Source organism: Eublepharis macularius, chromosome 12, assembly GCF_028583425.1.
Source record: "Eublepharis macularius isolate TG4126 chromosome 12, MPM_Emac_v1.0, whole genome shotgun sequence".
Taxonomy (NCBI): domain Eukaryota; kingdom Metazoa; phylum Chordata; class Lepidosauria; order Squamata; family Eublepharidae; genus Eublepharis; species Eublepharis macularius.
The window spans coordinates 62,859,833-62,877,667 of record NC_072801.1 but is presented as its reverse complement, the minus strand read 5'-3'; the positions used below and the strand labels follow the sequence as shown (position 1 = coordinate 62,877,667).

General features: G+C 47.5%; 1 protein-coding gene across 2 annotated transcripts in view; it reads left to right on the top strand.

Annotated features, from left to right (window-relative positions):
- Positions 1-17,835, top strand: part of LOC129340225 (myosin-10-like) — a 61,584-nt gene that overhangs the window by 15,643 nt on the left and 28,106 nt on the right. The window contains exons 3-21 of one of the 2 annotated variants that reach the window (XM_054994881.1): positions 458-614; positions 913-940; positions 2,623-2,725; positions 5,049-5,069; positions 5,417-5,509; positions 7,317-7,380; positions 7,813-7,911; positions 8,294-8,437; positions 9,669-9,764; positions 10,800-10,918; positions 11,077-11,229; positions 12,482-12,655; positions 13,445-13,618; positions 14,189-14,303; positions 14,574-14,630; positions 15,611-15,804; positions 16,190-16,311; positions 16,694-16,763; positions 16,893-17,053. In XM_054994881.1, the coding sequence (XP_054850856.1) occupies positions 458-614; positions 913-940; positions 2,623-2,725; positions 5,049-5,069; positions 5,417-5,509; positions 7,317-7,380; positions 7,813-7,911; positions 8,294-8,437; positions 9,669-9,764; positions 10,800-10,918; positions 11,077-11,229; positions 12,482-12,655; positions 13,445-13,618; positions 14,189-14,303; positions 14,574-14,630; positions 15,611-15,804; positions 16,190-16,311; positions 16,694-16,763; positions 16,893-17,053 (2,144 nt within the window). The remainder of the gene's footprint in view (positions 1-457; positions 615-912; positions 941-2,622; positions 2,726-5,048; positions 5,070-5,416; positions 5,510-7,316; positions 7,381-7,812; positions 7,912-8,293; positions 8,438-9,668; positions 9,765-10,799; positions 10,919-11,076; positions 11,230-12,481; positions 12,656-13,444; positions 13,619-14,188; positions 14,304-14,573; positions 14,631-15,610; positions 15,805-16,189; positions 16,312-16,693; positions 16,764-16,892; positions 17,054-17,835) is intronic. The other variant, XM_054994882.1, reaches the window with a different exon arrangement.

Here is a 17,835-nt window from a genome sequence, read left to right as displayed (position 1 = left end):
GAAATGCTGAAACAGAACATAATCAGTTCTAGGACTGGCATTAAACAACATGAAGCACAGGTAGCTCAGAGGAGCACATACTTAAAGCAACAGCTAGTTTGTAAGGCAACATAGTGGTGAAGTCTATGGTCCCTAACTTGTTAGTGAAACATCTCTTTGAGATCCTCTCCCTACAATACAGTGCTCCTGAGTAATAATCCTATTTGATTAATTCAGTTTTGCATCATTTGCAGAAAGCCAGGAAAATGGGGGGGTCTCCTGACCTCCTCACGCAGGCTGTTCTACAGGGTAGAGGCCAAAACTGAGAAAGCCCGTGTATGGGCTGCTGTTGATTTCACCCATGTGCAGGGTGGCACCTGCAAGAGATCCTGTTTTAAACTTGCTTTGTGCATTTGTGGAAAAAGGAAACGTAACTGTTCTAAGATGCCCTGTCCTTTCCCTTTCTCTCCTGCGACAGACATATTCGGGGCTTTTCTGCGTGGTCATCAACCCTTATAAGAACTTGCCCATTTATACAGAGCAAATCGTGGAGATGTATCGGGGCAAGAAGCGCCATGAGATGCCCCCCCACATCTATGCCATCTCTGAGGCGGCCTATCGAAGCATGTTGCAAGGTATGAACTGGAGCTAGGAGCAGCTGGAATTGACTGGGGCAGGGAAGAATCTGAGGGTGGCTTGCTGGAGTAGGGAGAAAAGTTCAAAAAGTTCATACTCCCTAACTGAATTGGGGGATGGGAAGGAAAAAAAGTACCCTTGGGCAGGTGCCTGCGTGGTTTGAAATTCCTGTGATGGTGGAAACTGAGCTGGGAAGATGAATGAATATGCATCTCTGGTGCCCTCCAATGGAGGACAGCAATCTTGAGTCTCTAGTAGGAGAGATGGACTCTGAATTTTCTTTCTTGCCCTCTACAGACCGAGAAGATCAGTCCATCTTGTGCACGTGAGTGTCGCCTTGATTGGGCTGAATTGAACTGTGGGAAGGGACTATCAGTAGTGGGTGTGCCAAAGGGTCAGTCATTGCACACAGCTGCTTTGTATGTCTCTTTTGTGGACCCAGAAGCACAAATCCAGAATATGAAGGTATTCAAGGCAACGCTTGTGAGACCATTTCCTGTTCTAATTATCTACCTGTGGTATTGGCCCCCAAAGAGCCATTTTACGGGCAACTGCTGTGTACGTTTCCCTTATGAATACCAACCCCATATTCTAGCACTTCACCCTGTCGACAGGCTTCCCTGGCAGAGGTGGGGAGGAAGCGCTTCTCCTTCTCAAAGTCCTTCTTCTTATGCCTGCTGGTAGACGTGGCAGAATGCCCAGCCTGGGTCTGAAATTGCAAGACGTGTTCGTCTAAGTATGAGGGAAATAACGTTTGTAACTGAATAATGTTGATTTGATTAACTGGGCACTGGCATTTTAAACGGCGTTCTTTTTAATGCCAGCACTCTTAAACTAGGGACACGCAGGGTCATCTCAGAAGAAGATTTCCTCCTGTGTGTGAGGGAATGCCTCTTCTGAGACTGCTTTAACACACATGCGCACATCCTCTTAAGACCAAAGCATGCTGTTGTTCCACCACCACCCCTTAACTTTATAGGCAGATCCATGCAGAATTAGTAATTGGGCTAAAACTAATTGACAGATTTCTTTAATAGAATGACCCTCCTCTTTGAGAGTGTTCAAAGTACTCATGTTCTATAGGATGCTTCCACACAGATATTTTGTTCTGCTGTGGATTTCTTACTGCAGTTTTCAGGAGTATCCTGTTCTGTGTTTCCTCCTACTTTGCTGTGATCATTTGCCACCCCAGCCTGGTTGGGTATGACCTTTTCAGAAGTTTTGCAGAGTGGTTTGGGATGCTGTGTGGATGGGAAGGTGCATATTTTTGCCCCACATTAGTGCCATTTTCCATATCTCAGCCCCGGTAGCCAACATCCCCCCTACTCCTCCCCCATGGAGAGCTTTTTTCAAGCTTTTAGAAAAAAGATCCAATAGTTGGTAGATTACTATAGCATTATAATGATCTATTGCAACAATACATTCATTTTCATCTCACATTTTTTAAAAGTGAGTCTCTAGCCCTTTTCATTGTGGAGTTGCATGTGGAAAGGTGCGAGCAGCATGTCACATTGTGGGATTATTGTAATAGAATGTTAGAGTGTTATCATGCTATAGTAATCTAGCAATTCCTAATTTTTTAAAAAAGCCCTCTGGTAGGGGGTGCAAATGATGTCCTTGGGGGAGCTGAGGTGAGGAAGATGCCAGGAAAACTGCTGTGTGGGCACACTATTTACAACAGCAATGAGGATTACATAGATAACCATCTGTGAAAGCAGCTGTTATCTCAGTAATCCTTGCAAACCTGGTAATATTATTCCCATCTCAGAAGTTCATGGCTGAGCTATGGGATTTGAACGGTGGTCTTCTCAGTTCATGGCTCGCTCTTAGCTGCTATGAAACAGCAACTCGGTTGGTATGAAATGCAGACCCAGGCAGAGAAAGAAGGAAGGCGGGAGGCGAGACTTCTTCCAGGAGCCTATGCAGCTTAAAGCGGGTCTGAGAGAGGGCCTGTGTATGCGCCATTCAGGCTGTTCTCTCACTCTCAGTGTCTGATCTTGTTGGCAGGGGGGAATCTGGCGCTGGCAAGACCGAAAACACTAAAAAAGTGATCCAGTACTTGGCGCATGTGGCTTCATCTCACAAAGCCCGTAAGGACCACAATGTGCCGGTGAGTAGCCTCTTCCCACCACACCTACCTCTCCCCTGTGCATCACTGACCTCTGACAGAGACTCCCCTCCCTTGTGAGCAATATAGCCTGAGTTTCCCCTGCCCACCGTTGTTTGCATTCCTGAGTTAGAGCATAGCGGTTTAGGGTGACTCTCACTTATGCTCTTGCCCACCTGGTGGCCGTGAGGTGGAAGTACCTGCCTCACCTGGACTGTGCAGCCGCCGCCTCTCAGCAGCCCTGGCTCAACCCAAAGCTAGCCTGAGGTGCTGCTAGGAATGTGAGGGCGTCAGTCTTGGAGCCCTTTGAGTGAGTAATTGATTCTAAATGACCTGTGGAGAGGCCTTTCCCTCCTCAGTCAATATTCTCACTTGCTCCATGCCCATTTGGAATCCGGAAGGATAAATGCCACATTTAAAAGTCATGGAGTCCAGGCTGGTCTGAGCCCCAGAGTTGTATTTTATCCTCCGTGCCTTTTTTTTTTAAAAAAGGAAATGAGCCAAAGCTTGTATCCAAGTTGCTCCTCTCAACCTCTGTGCTGCTGCTCGTACTGTTGTTTCCTCGCCCACCTCCCGGTATCTTTGTGTCTGTCTGCCTTCCTTCCAGTCATGCCAGTTCTGACCTTTGCACCCTTGTGGGCCTTCAGATGAAAGGCCCATCCTAAGCCCACTTTGCCTCTTGCAGAAGATGCACAATGAGAATCAATCCACGGCCACCCCTGCTGTTCTAACACGGTGGTGGTGGTGGGGATTTGCTCTAGCCCACAGAATTTGGGAGGGACCTTGACATGAGACGTTGTTGGTGTTGTTGTTTTCCTTTTGAAGCACTGGGCATTTGCCAACTGTAGGGGGGGGGGGTGGCAAGTTGCTTGCGTTCTAATAACTCTTCCCTCAGCGCTTCTCATGTTTGGTGACTGCCTGAATGCCCCATTTGAAGGATATTTCTGGTCTAGTGGAAGTATGGCGGTGGTCTTGTCTTCCATGGTCATCAAGAGAAATACTTGTATGGAGTCAGACCAATACTTCTTTTTAACCTAGTATTGCCTGCCTTGGCCAGCAGTGACTCTCTGGGGTCTTGGCCAGAGATCCTTCCCACCTGTTCACTGAGATCCTTCCCTCCCCCAATGGAAATAAGGTGGGAACCTGGGAGTTTGCTTATCAGGTCAAGGTCAATCTTTTGGAGGCCTTATGGACACAGCAGGCGCGTGTGTCTTTTAAAAAGAGTTACACAGACAAAAATCAACCGATTCCTGCTCTGGATATTTCACTACTGGCATGATAGCCATCATCATAGCCTCCATACAAGCCAATCCAATTGCAAGTGACTGCAGTGAGACGCCACGAGAGCTCCATATCCAGCGATGCATGGATTCAGTGCTCAGCCTGAGGTGGGGGCATGCAAACTTAGAATTCTCTTCTGATATTTTGGGTACTCTGGCAGAAGAAAGGCACTGTTGAGGGAGTGGGTCCTTTGCCAGTCTGGCCCGCTGGCAAACGCCCATCCTCGCCACCTTTTTAAAGAGAGCTTTTGGGTTTGCTCAGGTAAAACGATTTGTCCTTGGGATGCGGGCCTTACCCCCTGAAAGGAAGTGTGTTTTTGTACGTGTGTGTGTGTGTTGTGGTTGTGGCACAGAAGCAATGTGAATTGTGTGGGGTGCAGGTGAGTAAGTGGCCTCACTTTGTGGGGTTGGAGCAGAAAGTCCTGTCCAACACTTATTCTTGGCTGGGGAGGACGTGGGGAGGAGCCAGAAGGGAGGGCTGGTATTAATCTCCCCCTCTGTTGTTTTGCCACCCCAGCCGGAGTGCCCGAACGAAGCCAAGCAACAGGCAAGAGAGCACCTTGCATGCTGCTGAGATGCAGCCCCCCCCCACTCACGCACCCCCCTCCCCACCTCCACATGCTGGTTGCTGATCACTCACTGGCTGCTGCTCCCGGCCCTGCCTCCTTTTTTATTTGGCTGCAGTTCTTGCTTTGAAGTGCTTTCATTGTTGGTCTTTTAACATTTTTGTGGATTCTCGTTTTTGTTTTTCAATGATGGCACTCTTCCCTCATCAGAGGCAGGACTCAGGGGCTTTCTGAGAAAGGAACAAGAATCTACCAGGTTGAGGCAGCTGGGAATGGGAGCCCATCCCCCCGTCCACCTTCTCACCATCACCCCGTTATTGGTTCTCAGTTCATGTCACTGCATCGTTCCCTTTGTTTGTGATGTGATTTTAACCCTTTGGTGTTTTTGTTTTTGTTTTGTTTGTTTCTTTGTTCTTGCTCCTTGGCGCCCCCCCCCTCATTTTATGTTGCGTGATGTCATCCCCACCCCGCCCTCCATAGACCTCCAACCCTGCTTCCTACGTGAGTAGTTTTTTGTTGTGCTTTTTAGGGTCTTGGAGGGGGCAGGGTTGTTTTCTCGCATTATGTGTTTGTGTTTCTGTGTCTAAATGGTGTCTCCTTCTGGGGACTAGGATAGCACAGAGCTCCTCCCACACCTCCCAAAGAAGCACTCCTTCACCAAAACCTTCCCTCTGCGAGGACCAGAATTTCTGGGAGTGTTTCCTCTGCCCCATAACTAGTGCTCCTCCCTCCCCAGTTCCCTGTGATGCCCTTTGCTAGGCTTGGAGTTCTGCCACGATTGCAGTTTCTTCTCTGAAGAAGATACCTGAGTATGCATCACCCTTTTCTCCCACTTCCCTTCCCTCTAGGGTGAACTGGAACGGCAACTGCTACAAGCCAACCCGATCTTGGAAGCATTTGGCAATGCAAAAACCGTCAAAAACGACAACTCCTCACGATTTGTAAGTCTTTCTGTATTTAAAAGAAAAGAAACTTTCTGGAATAATAATAATAATAACAACAATCACATTCGATTTATGTACCACCCTTCAGGACAACTTAATGCCACACTCAGAGTGGTTTACAAAGTGTGTTACTATTATCCTCATGACAATCACCCTGTGGGTCTGAGAGAGCTCTGAGAAGCTGTGACTGACCCAAGGTCACCAAGGCTTCATGTGGAGGAGTGGGGAATCAAACCTGGCTCTCCAGATTAGAGTCCTGCCACTCTTAACCACTACCCCAAACTGGCATTGATGTTGGCCTTGAATTAGAGGAGCACTGATGTTGTTGCAGATCTAAAACACTACAGGCATCTAATCCAAGTCCAGCAGCACCTTGAAGACTAGCAGCATTTATTTCAGCAAATAGTTAGACACACATACCTAAGTGGGTACTTTACCTGTGGGAAAGGAGTCTGGAATGTGCCACTCCAGAGATCCTTGGCTACCTCAGTGCATCTCTTTTAAGTGTTCCTTAAGGTGTGTGTTCCTCATTTAAGTCTAATGATGTTTCACACATTGCTCCATTGAACGGCAGTAACCAGCAAAAAGGATATGCAATAGGAAGCACCTCGTTCAAGGTGGTGATATTGGGGCCTGAGTAGGGGGGTGCATTGTGTGTATGAGAGAGAGAACTGCCATTTCTGTCTCCTGTGCTGGCCCTTTTGGTCTTTCTCAAGTTTACAGTGGTTAGAATAGAGATTCTCACCTCCCTTGGTGAGCGATTTGCATTGATGTCAAAGATCCATTCAACTATTAAACCTGGGTTTTTTTCTTTCAATACTGTAATTGCTGAAGGGTTTGTTTAGCTCTTGCAGGTAGAAAAGTATGTACTTTTTAGATCCTTTACTTCCTGGGAAGGAAGAATAAATTTCCCTCCCTCCCCGCCCCTAGCTAGAAAAGGAGCTGTGTTAAAACCAAATGCCCTGTGAGGAAAACTGAAGAGCAAAAAAGCAAGCCCACACATCCTCTATAGCGACTGTTGCCTTTTACTTCCAGTCTCCACCTATCCCCAAGTATATATAATTGGTTTCGATTTTATCTTTCCTCTGTTCCTCTTTTTTGTTCCTGCAAATCTATTTGTCTGTTGTACTGACTGTGACTCCATTAAGGGATAAGCATCCTTTCATTCATCTCTTAATTTCCCAAACCCACCCTTAACCCTTGGGGAAGGGCTGGATGCTCACATTGCCAGTTTCAAACTCCCTCATGTTGGTAGAGCCAGGTCAACAATTCTCCTGCCTCCTTGAAAAACCTTTGTCAGAGAAACCAGTTTTCTTCCTCTCCTTGTGGAAGGTGCATTTTCAAATTCCCCCTACTTTTTGTTGAGAGATGACAGTTTATAGCTCCTCCTCCTTAAAAAGACCAAGTGTATGTGTTGGGGAGCGAGTGTTTCTTTTCCTCCTTGTTGAAAGGAGAAATAAGTTTCTGCTAATCTTTCCCATTTCTGTAAACTCAGATTTCTTCTTCTCCTGGTTAAGGACTCACCAGTTCTAGAGCCATCATTAGTTGATCTGGAGAGATAAGCCCATGTCTTGACTCTGCACCAAAGTGGGATGTCTATGAATGCAATATTGAGAGATTTCTTATCTTAAAGTCAAGACACTTTTAAAGAAAATGAATAAATAAAGCTACAGAAAACATTCTACTCTGGATGTGATGTACATATTTGGTAGGGATCTCTATTTATAAATGAAATCAATTCCCTTTTGTGTACCACTCGCCTTCCCTGATCTCCACTTTCCCCCTCTTTTCTCCCTCTCTTTAGGGTAAATTTATACGCATCAATTTTGATGTAGCTGGCTACATTGTTGGAGCCAATATAGAGACATGTATCCTACTTGTGTGAGAGTAGAATTCTGTGTGAAGAAGCAGAGAGATTGGGAAATAGGACTCCTGTGTTGTATGGGCAAATGATAGAGACTGAGTTGAGAAACACGAGGGATTCTGGGATCTGGGACTCCTGATGTCCTAGAGCAGGGGGCAGGGCTACAGCCAGGATTCCTGATGGGCTAGAGCAGGGAGCAGGGGGCAGGGCTAGAGTCAGGACTCCCAATGAGCTAAAGCAGGAGGCGGGACTGGAACGGGAACTCCTGATGGGCTGGAGCAGGGGGCAGGGCTGAAGCTGGGACTCCTGGTCAGCTATAGCAGGGTGGAGGGTGCAGGAATTGCTTTTGGTTTTAGTGGTGATTTTGTGGAGGGAAAGAGGCAGGTTGGTATCCAGATACCTTTTAGTTTCTCAGCCTTAACCCTGAGTGGCCCAGATCTGTTGGAGAAATCCCGAGCTATCCGTCAAGCCAAGGATGAGCGAACCTTCCACATCTTTTATCAGCTTTTAGTGGGCGCTGGTGAGCACATGAAAGGTAAATCATTTTTTCATATTACTCAGGCAGTTCATGACTTGGCTTCCTTTCTTCTCACTATTAGGCCATGTCTTCCTAAAGTTGGGACTTCTTGGTCCTTAAGAGTAAGTCATAGATCTGATGGGAGGGTGGGTGGGCCTAAGGAGCACCTCAGAAGAGTGAACTGGAACTCATGGCAGCTCTCTGGCATTTCAGCCTTGCGACATAAAACTGTCTGAAAATGGACAGACTGGGCAAGACATGATGAGAATATATGGGAAAGAAGTGGAGCTCAGGGGCGGCAACCGTGAAGTGAGGAAAGGGCTTTGGGCCTGATCTGCAGACATGGAGATTTGGCCTAAGAGTCTCTTCTTCTTCTTTCTCCTCCTCCTGTAACCTACAGCGGAGTTGCTGCTGGAGCCATTCAACCAGTACCGCTTCCTATCCAATGGGTACCTGCCCATACCAGGGCAGCAGGACAAAGAGATCTTTCAGGAGACCATGGAGTCGATGCGCATCATGGGTTTTTCCCACGAGGAGATACATTGTGAGTCCTTCTCATGTGAATGCACGGGTGAGGGGCAAAGAGAGGCAACGCATGAGAACTGCCATACAGGGTTCGACTCAGTGATCTAATTCAGCATACCGTTGGCCATCTAGGATGAGCCAGAGCCTCTAAGATGTTTGTAAGCAGGGCCTAGATGATGACTTCATGCCCCTATTTAGCATCAGGTGTGCGGAGATGTTCTATATTTGAACATGAGGCCTGCAGTTTTGGCTGCCCAAGCTAGCAGCCACCAGTAATCCTATCCTGTCCTCCCATATTTACATAATCAGAGGGGTTTTTTATAAAACATTTTGGTTTATGTTTGTGTAGCGTAATGGTTGAGAGACTGAGATACGCATCAGGAGTTCTCTGAGTTGAACCTCGCCTCTGCCCCAAGCTCACTAACAGCACAACTCTAAGCAGAGTTGCACCTTTGACTTCAGTTGCACCCAGGGCTTTTTTTCTGGGAAAAGAGGTGGTGGAACTCAGTAGTGGAACTCAAGACTGCACAATGATGTTACTTTGGGTCAGCTGGAACAAGGGGGGAGTTTTTTAAAGTTTAAATTGCCCTCGGTGAAAATGGTCACATGGCCGGTGGCCCTGCCCCTGATCTCCAGACAGAGGGGAGTTTAGATTGCCCTCCGTACCACTTGGTGGCACAGAGGGCAATCTAAACTCCCCAATATCTGGAGATCAGGGGTGGGGCCACCGGCCATGTGACCATTTTTAAGCAGTGCCAGAACTCTGTTCCACCACGTTCCCGCTGAAAAAAAGCCCTGGTTGCACCTATTGACTTCAGTGGATTTAGAAAGCTGTAATTCTGTTCAAGACTGCACTATAGGTGGCCTGGGAAAGCTAGTCTGAGCAGAATACGTACCTACCATATATATTTGTTTGTAAAGATTCCAGAAAAGATAACATATGTGGAGTGTCGTGAACACAGGAAGCCCCATATAAATGCTAACTGTTATTACCCCTGTTTGTACCAGTGGCCATCACAATAGCCTATTGCAGTGAGTGCCAAAAGTTAATGTGGTGTAATATTTTAGTTAGTTCTTTAGGTTGTCTTAAACTTGCTGCCTAAACTTTTTTTTAAAAAAAACAGATAGTCTTGAATGTTTAAATTTGCAAAGAGTAGTTTTTGGTGGGGACAGGTGGAAAGATGTCTTTCCAAAAGACTGAAGAAGGAAGGGACAAGGGAGAAACGTGTCTCTTGTTGTCCTGCTCCCAGGTATGTTGCGGATGGTCTCAGCTGTGCTGCAGTTTGGGAACATTTCTTTCCGGAAGGAGAGAAACACAGACCAGGCCTCCATGCCTGATAACACAGGTAGGAGGGAGCTCGGGGTGGGGGAGGGGGGCAGGCATCTTTTGGGAAACCGGCATGGCTTATTTGCTATTCCTCCTTCAGGGCTGGGGCTTGGCCTTGGAAAATGTAAATTGATTTTTGTGAATATGTTTGCATGGATAAGGCCCTGTTCATTTTCAAATGCATTTCCACCATATTTGGCTGATTTATTTATTTATTTATTTATTTATTTATTTATTTATTTATTTATTTATTTTATTGCACTTCTAGACCGCCCTCCCCGTCAGGCAGGCTCAGGGCGGTGTAACAACATACGATTTTTACATAAAGATTAAAAGCAATAAAAACATTATAAAAACATTCTTCCATATACAATTAAAATTGGCAGATATAAATATTAAAATACGGCATTTTAGGCGCAGGGCTTGGCTCTTGCATCATGCCCTGCGTCACACTTATGAGCTCCTGCATGGGTGGTGGACGGTCTTCAGTGGTATGGCCGGCAAGAGGACAGCCTAGCCCCCACCAAATGCCTGGCGGATGTCATCAGTTTTTCTTGAATTTTGACTTCAAGATTTACAAAGCAGCATATTTTAAAATGGAAGCTAACGAACAAACAAAATCTACATGAGTGAGATGAAAAAAACCTCACAATATTCTAACAAGATTGAAATCTCATGGGCTTACAAACTTGCTTTAAAAAAGTAGCAAGCCGGCAATATCTGAAATGGAACTGTTTCACCATATCTCATAAGAATGCTGAATTGCAGGAGACAATTCAACCAAAATATGTGGGTCTTTACTGCTCTCAAGTGGCATCAAAATGGCAGCTTTTGTCATGCCTGATTTGGCATTGTTGCAAGAAAGAGGTAGAGGCTACCTGCAAGCCACCCTCTGTTCTGTAACACTTGTACTTATGCTATTTCCCAGTCTACCAGAAGATTGTTTTCTTCCAAGGTTGACCAGATTTGGGGAGGGGCGGGGCTCAGCAATCCTGAGCCATCATGGAATGGGCTTTGAGAGGGCTGTTGCCAACATGTCTTTTGTCCCTTCCAGCTGCCCAGAAGCTCTGCCACCTTCTAGGCATGAACGTCACAGAGTTCTCCCGTGCCATCCTCACCCCACGCATCAAGGTCGGGAGAGACTATGTGCAGAAGGCTCAGACGAAGGAGCAGGTGAGTGGAAGCTGGAAGCTGGGTGAGAGGAAAATGGGTGCTTGTGAAGGATACATTGATGCAAGAAGGGTGATTTGCTGAGATGGGGTGGGGACAGGGGAGCCTAAGCACGCAAGGTGACTTCTCTCTCTCTTCTGACCTCTCTATCTCTTCCCCAGGCCGACTTTGCTGTTGAAGCTCTAGCAAAAGCCACCTATGAGCGGCTCTTCCGCTGGCTGGTGCATCGGATCAACCGTGCGCTGGACCGTACCAAGCGCCAAGGGGCATCCTTCATTGGTATTCTGGACATCGCAGGTTTTGAAATATTCCAGGTGAGAGGGGAAGGGGACCAGCATGTGGGCAGTTTGTTTACAACCATTTCCTCATCCTTTTGTCCACATGAAGCCTTCGTATCTATCCACACATCGTGACTTTCTCCCTCTCGTCCTTTCCCCCCAATCATTCCTTCCTCAAATTCTTCCTTGCCTAACCTGTCAACATTTGCACCTTCCTCTGAAGAACAGTGATATACCCATTCTGTGACTTCGACAGGTACAAAACAGGACAGAAATTCAACAGGTGCTACTCTTCTATCTAAACCTGAATGACTATGTCATGGTTTTCTTCCCCCTTAAGAACTTGTCAAAGGCACAAACTCTGTCAGAAACAAAATCCTCATGGTAGTTTTATTTCTGTGCTGGTACCTTCTGACTTCTCTGTTCCCCTGTGTTAAAGATAGCTTTTGACATAGTTGTGGTGTTCCCTTCAAGCCTTGCTTGTGAGTTTCTTGTGAATAGCTGACTGGCCAGTGTGGACTTAGATAAACCCTTCCCAAAATCAAACTAGACCATTCTTAGTTTCAGCATCAAGAGAACCCTTCTGGATAGGAGGATTCCTATCATTATTTTTTCAAATCTATGCTCTGGCACCTAAGATAATTCCCAACAATCCAAATATAACTGGTAAGATAACAGGTCTGCATTTAAAGCATGAGGAACTACAATAGCAATCAGTTGAAACAGAAAAGTTTTCACAGCTCAGCAGGCCTCTTTAGGGAAAGGTTTCCTCAAATGTGGTGCCGCCAGGAAGAGCCATTCCTGTTGCAGTCACCTCTTGAGCTTCCAGGAGAAAAGGCACACGGAGCATTATCTGACTGCTCTGGATGCATGACTGCCGGTAGACATGATGTGTGTGGGTACAGGTGATGCATGTAGAGGGGGGAAACATGTCTGAATATTGCCAAAACCACTCTTGCCCACAATTGAGCATGCCAGCCCACCGGGGTGCACTTGCTACCGTGTGGGCACAGAACCAAAGGTGGTTGTCCATCCTTTATGTTCTGTGATAAGAAGTGCTGCTTTTCCAGTGTTCCCAATCACAGGGGCAGTTTGCTTGCACATGTAGGCTCTATGCCCACATTGTGGAGGCTGGGGGTGGTTTATACAGTCCCACTCCCCCTTTATGACTCATGGGGGGACAGGGTTGTGGAAGCCCATCAGAGTCCAGTGGCCTGTACAGCACGAGTTTTTACCTTGTGTTTCCTTTGACTGATGATTCTTCCTCTTTCTCTTTGTCCCCCCGCAGCTGAATTCCTTTGAACAGCTTTGCATCAACTACACCAATGAAAAACTCCAGCAGCTGTTCAATCATACGATGTTTGTGCTGGAGCAGGAAGAATACCAGCGAGAAGGCATCGAGTGGAACTTCATCGACTTCGGCCTGGACCTTCAACCTTGCATCGACCTCATTGAGAGGCCGGTGAGTGAAGGGAGGAAATTTGGGGGTCCTGTGACTGGGGGACGGGGGAGGAGGCTTCTGTTTTGCCTATCAGAAAGCAGATCGTGGATCTCCAAGCTTGCTGAACAAGGGAGCACTTCTGGAATTTTGAGAACAAAACAGTTGTGGAGAGTGGGTGTGATCAGTTGCGAAACGGTGGAAGGTTCCTAGCCAATATGTTGGAGGGCTCCTGTGATGGAGACTGCTCTTTCCAAAGTTTTCCTGGGCTGTTTGGCAGCTCCTCCTGTTGCGGTGAAGTAGAGGAAAGCCAAGACGGGCTCTTTGTTTTGGGGAAGAAGGAAGTGGGGGCCAGAGAACACATTAATAGGCATCCTTGGGTATCGCACTGGTGATAGCGGAAGTAGACTGTTTTCTACCTGCACTATGGAGGGTTTTCGTGGGCCTTTGAAAAAGACCTGTAATTGATATATTTCTATGTCAATTACAATTCCTTAAACCACCAAAAGCCCTTTGGTGGGGTGGAGAGAATAGTAGCTGGAGGAGGTAGGGCAAAGAAAGTGCAGGGGAAAACCATCATGTAAAGACTGTAGTTGCTGTGAAAGCCTCTTCATTTTCACCATGTGGAAGCATCCTTTGTTGAGCAGAGGATCCTGCTTTTGATTGGAGGAACTGGCTGCTTCTAATTTTTGTATAATGTCTTCTGATTGGTGTGCACTCAACTCTCTCCCCCTGTCCCATCCCAATGGCAAAACTGAGGCTTCTGCTTAGGAATCCTTGCTAACAATTTGGGCTCTGTGTGCTTTGCCCCAGGCAAACCCCCCAGGGGTGCTAGCTCTGTTGGATGAGGAATGCTGGTTCCCCAAAGCCACTGACAAGAGCTTTGTGGAGAAAGTGACTCAGGAACAGGGATCCCACCCCAAGTTCCAGAAGCCCCGGCAGCTGCGAGACAGAGCTGACTTCTGCATCATTCATTACGCTGGCAGGGTAAGTGGCGCCCGTTGCATGCTACATAGTCGTGGTTATGTTCGTATTCTTCCTTTTCTTCTCCGGAACTCAAGGCAGCAGGTAGAAGAACAGATTCAGCCAGCTTTTCTGCTGGTGAAATAAGGAAGGGAGGGCCCCTTTTGGCCACCCAAAACAGCTATGCTGGTGATCCAAAGATTTGTGTGTACCAAAGCTGTGTGGGATGGATGCTGTAGCAAGGAGGAGAATTAGCCAAGGGTGAGCAAACAGGTTTGCTGGATCCAATCCGTTGTGTCCACAGATTCATTCCCAATGACCAGATCTACTTAGTTTCAGCAAAAGTGGTGTCTTTTGTACCTTCAGACTATGCCCTTGCCTCGAAACTGATGCATTCAGACTGAGAATCAATCTTAGACACAGAAATATACGCTCAAGGGAGGTTCACCTTCAGTGGTCCTTGTTGCTGGATGGAAAAGAATTCACTTTGCTTCGCGTCCCTAGCAGCCAGAAGATCCTGAAAATGTGTGATATCTACACTGTGCTTCTGCTCTTGATTTCTCTTGTCTCCATTTTCCACTTTTCCTTGGAAAGGTTGATTACAAAGCGGATGAATGGCTCATGAAGAACATGGATCCTTTGAACGACAACGTGGCCACCCTCCTCCACCAGAGCGCAGACAAGTTCACAGCAGAACTGTGGAAAGACGGTAGGGTGGTGGTGAAGGCTAAATCAGGAGATGGAAAAGGTTGCCCATCTAGAGTCTCAGACTTTTAATATCTTTAATACTTTCATTAACTCTTCTTAACATACTTTTTAAGGCTGTTTGTGATCTCTCTGTCGCAAATATTACTAACCTCTTTGCTGTTCGCTGTTTCTCTTTTTCTCTCCTGATTCATCTCTCCTGTCCCACCACGGATGGCCTTGTGAAATTTCTCGTGTCCCTCTCCCCACCTGCTTGCCCTTTTCCTGTCTCTAGAAATCCAGAACATACAGAAGGTCTATTTCTTTGACAGCTATGCTGTGGCTCCTCAGGGTCCAGCGGAAAGTATGTCTTTTCTCTTTCTCTCACCTTCATTGTGTAGGAAAAGAGAAGTAGGAGCACACATATGGAGGGGCAGAGGTGGTAAAATGTATCCCTTCCCTTCAGCTTTAGAACTGAGTTACAGGATTGGCTGTAGGTCCCTTACAATCCAATCCTAAGCAATTGTTCTTTGACTTTTGAATTGAACTTCTAAGGTATCTCTTTCACCTTGGCTTTCAACTGCTTGGCCAATGGCTCATCTGCCCCTCTGTGACATCAGAGCAGCTCAGCCAATGGCAGCCCCAAGGTCTGCAATGCCTTCTAAGGCCTACTGTGACATGAGATCAAATCAGCCACTCACTGCTAGGTAATACTTGTAGCCTGCTTCTGTAAAGCCTTTCCCCCTGTGGCTGTGCCTGCAGTCACAATTTACGTGGGTTATGGAGGAAGGGCCCTGACCTGGTTAGTCCGGGCAAGCTTGATCTCATCAGATCTCAGAAGCTAAGCAAAGGTGGCCTTGGTTAGTAATTGGAGGGGAGGCCTCCAAAGAAAACCAGGGTTGCAGAGTCAGGTAATGGCAGATCACCTCTGTTAGTCTTTTGCCCTGAAAACCCCAGCAGGTGAGGGGGGGGGGTTACCATAAGTAACTATGACTTGATGGCACTTTCCACCACCACCATGGAGAGAGGACAGGGGCTAGCTGTGATACCTGAAGGACTTTACCTTGAGGTTGTGGGGATTGTCCTTGGTGGCCGTCTTCTTGCTTCTGACTGTATAACTTAAGTGCACTCGAACATAATAGGTTTGAAAAATAACAGTTTTGTGCATGTTTCCTCAAGAGCGTTCAGTGGGATGAAAGGTGGTAGTTATTAAAGGTGGGGGTGGAGTTGGAAAGGGGGAACCTGCAGCTGTTCTGGTGGGTCAGAGCATGGAAATACTAGAAGAGCGGTTCAACGTGTTTGGGTTTTCTCCTCCTTCCCTTTGCATTCTAGTGGACCGAATTGTGGGTCTGGACCAAGTGAGCGGTATGGGAGACCTCGCCTTTGGTGCCTCGTACAAGACAAAGAAGGGAATGTTCCGCACGGTGGGGCAGCTGTACAAGGAGAGCCTCTCCAAGCTCATGTCAACCCTGCGCAACACGAACCCCAACTTTGTGCGCTGCATCATACCAAACCATGAGAAGAGAGTGAGTTCGTTGTCCACTTGGGGCGGGTACTGTTGGGCCTGTAGATGTGCATATATGCATGTGTGGCTGGATGAGAAGGCGCCCTAGGCCAGGATCAGCTGCCTTCCATGTCCAAACAAGGCCCGTGCTATCCTTTGTGCCAAAGGGGAGAAAGCAATCTCTCAGTAGCACATACGTGTAAGGCAGGGCATTGGTATTGAGGCAGCATGGTTGGAAGTGAGTGTGAGGAAGAAGGGCATGGATGTGTCAGGGAGTGGCCTGTGAAGCCCAAATTCAGTAGCAGAAGAGTGAGGGTCTTGGCATATTGTGGGACGCCCACATACCCACACGGAGGCAATAGTCTACTTTCTGAAGTGCTGTCTCACAGGCTGTGCTTCTCTTCCAGGCTGGAAAACTGGAACCACACCTTGTCCTGGATCAACTGCGCTGCAATGGAGTCCTGGAGGGAATTCGCATTTGCCGCCAGGGATTCCCCAACCGCATCATCTTTCAGGAATTCCGACAGAGGTACCTGATGCCCAGTTATCTAGCTCCAAGCCTCTCAAAGGGCAGTGGCCTGATGGAACTGGTCACTATCTAGGATCTGTTATGTAGGCCCTTCTGGTCTAAACTTTGGGTTCATTCCTTGTTGAGGGGCCAGCATGTTGTAGTGATTCGCTTGTTGCTTTGGACCCAAGTGTGAATCCCCCAGTAGGCCACAAATCCTGCTGGAGGTACTTGGATTAAACCGGAAGACGGCGGACCCATTTTAGTGATTGGGGCAGTAGAATAACTACCCAGAGCTCCTTGGAGGAAGGGAGGTATCTGAAGGTGAGGCGTAACAATGAATTAAGAGTCGCGTGTCTCAAACGCCATGTCTAACCCTCTTATTTCTCAATTTTCCGGACAGGTATGAGATACTCACGCCCAACGCCATCCCTAAGGGCTTCATGGATGGGAAACAGGCCTGCGAGCGCATGGTAGGTGGGGATTACTGAGCAAAATGGAGGAAAGGGAGGATGCTAGGAGGAGTCTAGTCCCTGAGAGTGAGAGAATCTTGGCGTTAATGCCCTGCCACCTTCTCCTGTTCCTTCGATTCTTCCTGACAGATCAAGGCTCTAGAGTTGGACCCCAACCTCTACCGCATCGGCCAGAGCAAGATCTTCTTCCGGGCTGGTGTTCTGGCTCACCTGGAAGAAGAACGGGACCTGAAGATTACAGATATCATTGTGTCCTTCCAGGCTGCAGCCCGGGGATACCTAGCTCGCAAGTGAGCACTGGGGTGAATGGCTGAAGACTCTAGCTCTTGTAGAGCGGCTTGGGTGGGTTAGGGTAGCCAGATCATTCAGGGCTCCCTAAAAAGGATGGGAGCTTTCACAGGTGTAGAGCAGGAAGAGCTGACATGGGAGGAGGCTGCGCTGTGAGGCCAAGCCTTTGTAAGTTAAAGCACAGCTGACCAGAAGTTAGGCCTCATTCTCACAAAGAGAAAAGGAGGGGGTGAGCCCCTGCCTGGGGCATACCACTTTAGGCCACAGGCCAGGGTTTGCATAGCTGAATGTCCCTCTTCCATGTAAAAATCCTTTGCACGTAGAAAACTGGGACGGTGAAGGGAGGGGCTGGGCTGGAGCCCTTCTACATGGAAGGATTCTTTTGCATGGAGGCACATTTGAGTTAGGTCAGGTGGGCCTTGGCCTGCTGCATGAAGCAGGTACAGCCCGGATGCACATGTACCGCTTCGTCTGCCACTTTTGTGAGGCTTTGTCCCAAATCTGCCCTTTGCTGTGCTAGGCCGCTGGCCCCCCAAATACATAGTGTTGTTAACCTTGACTGGCAAATGGCCCCTCCAAGGTCTTCTTTTTAATTGGAGACTGAACATGGGTGTGCATTATGAAAGTGCGATGGCCTCTTGTAGAAATCCTGGCCCCAGCCATCAAGCACCAGGACTTAATTTAGCTGAAATGCCTTCCCTTGTTGTCAGACAGAGAGAGCCAGGGACTGGGTACTGCCCTAATCCACCTCCTCTTCCATAGCTTTACTCCCTTCTAAACTGGG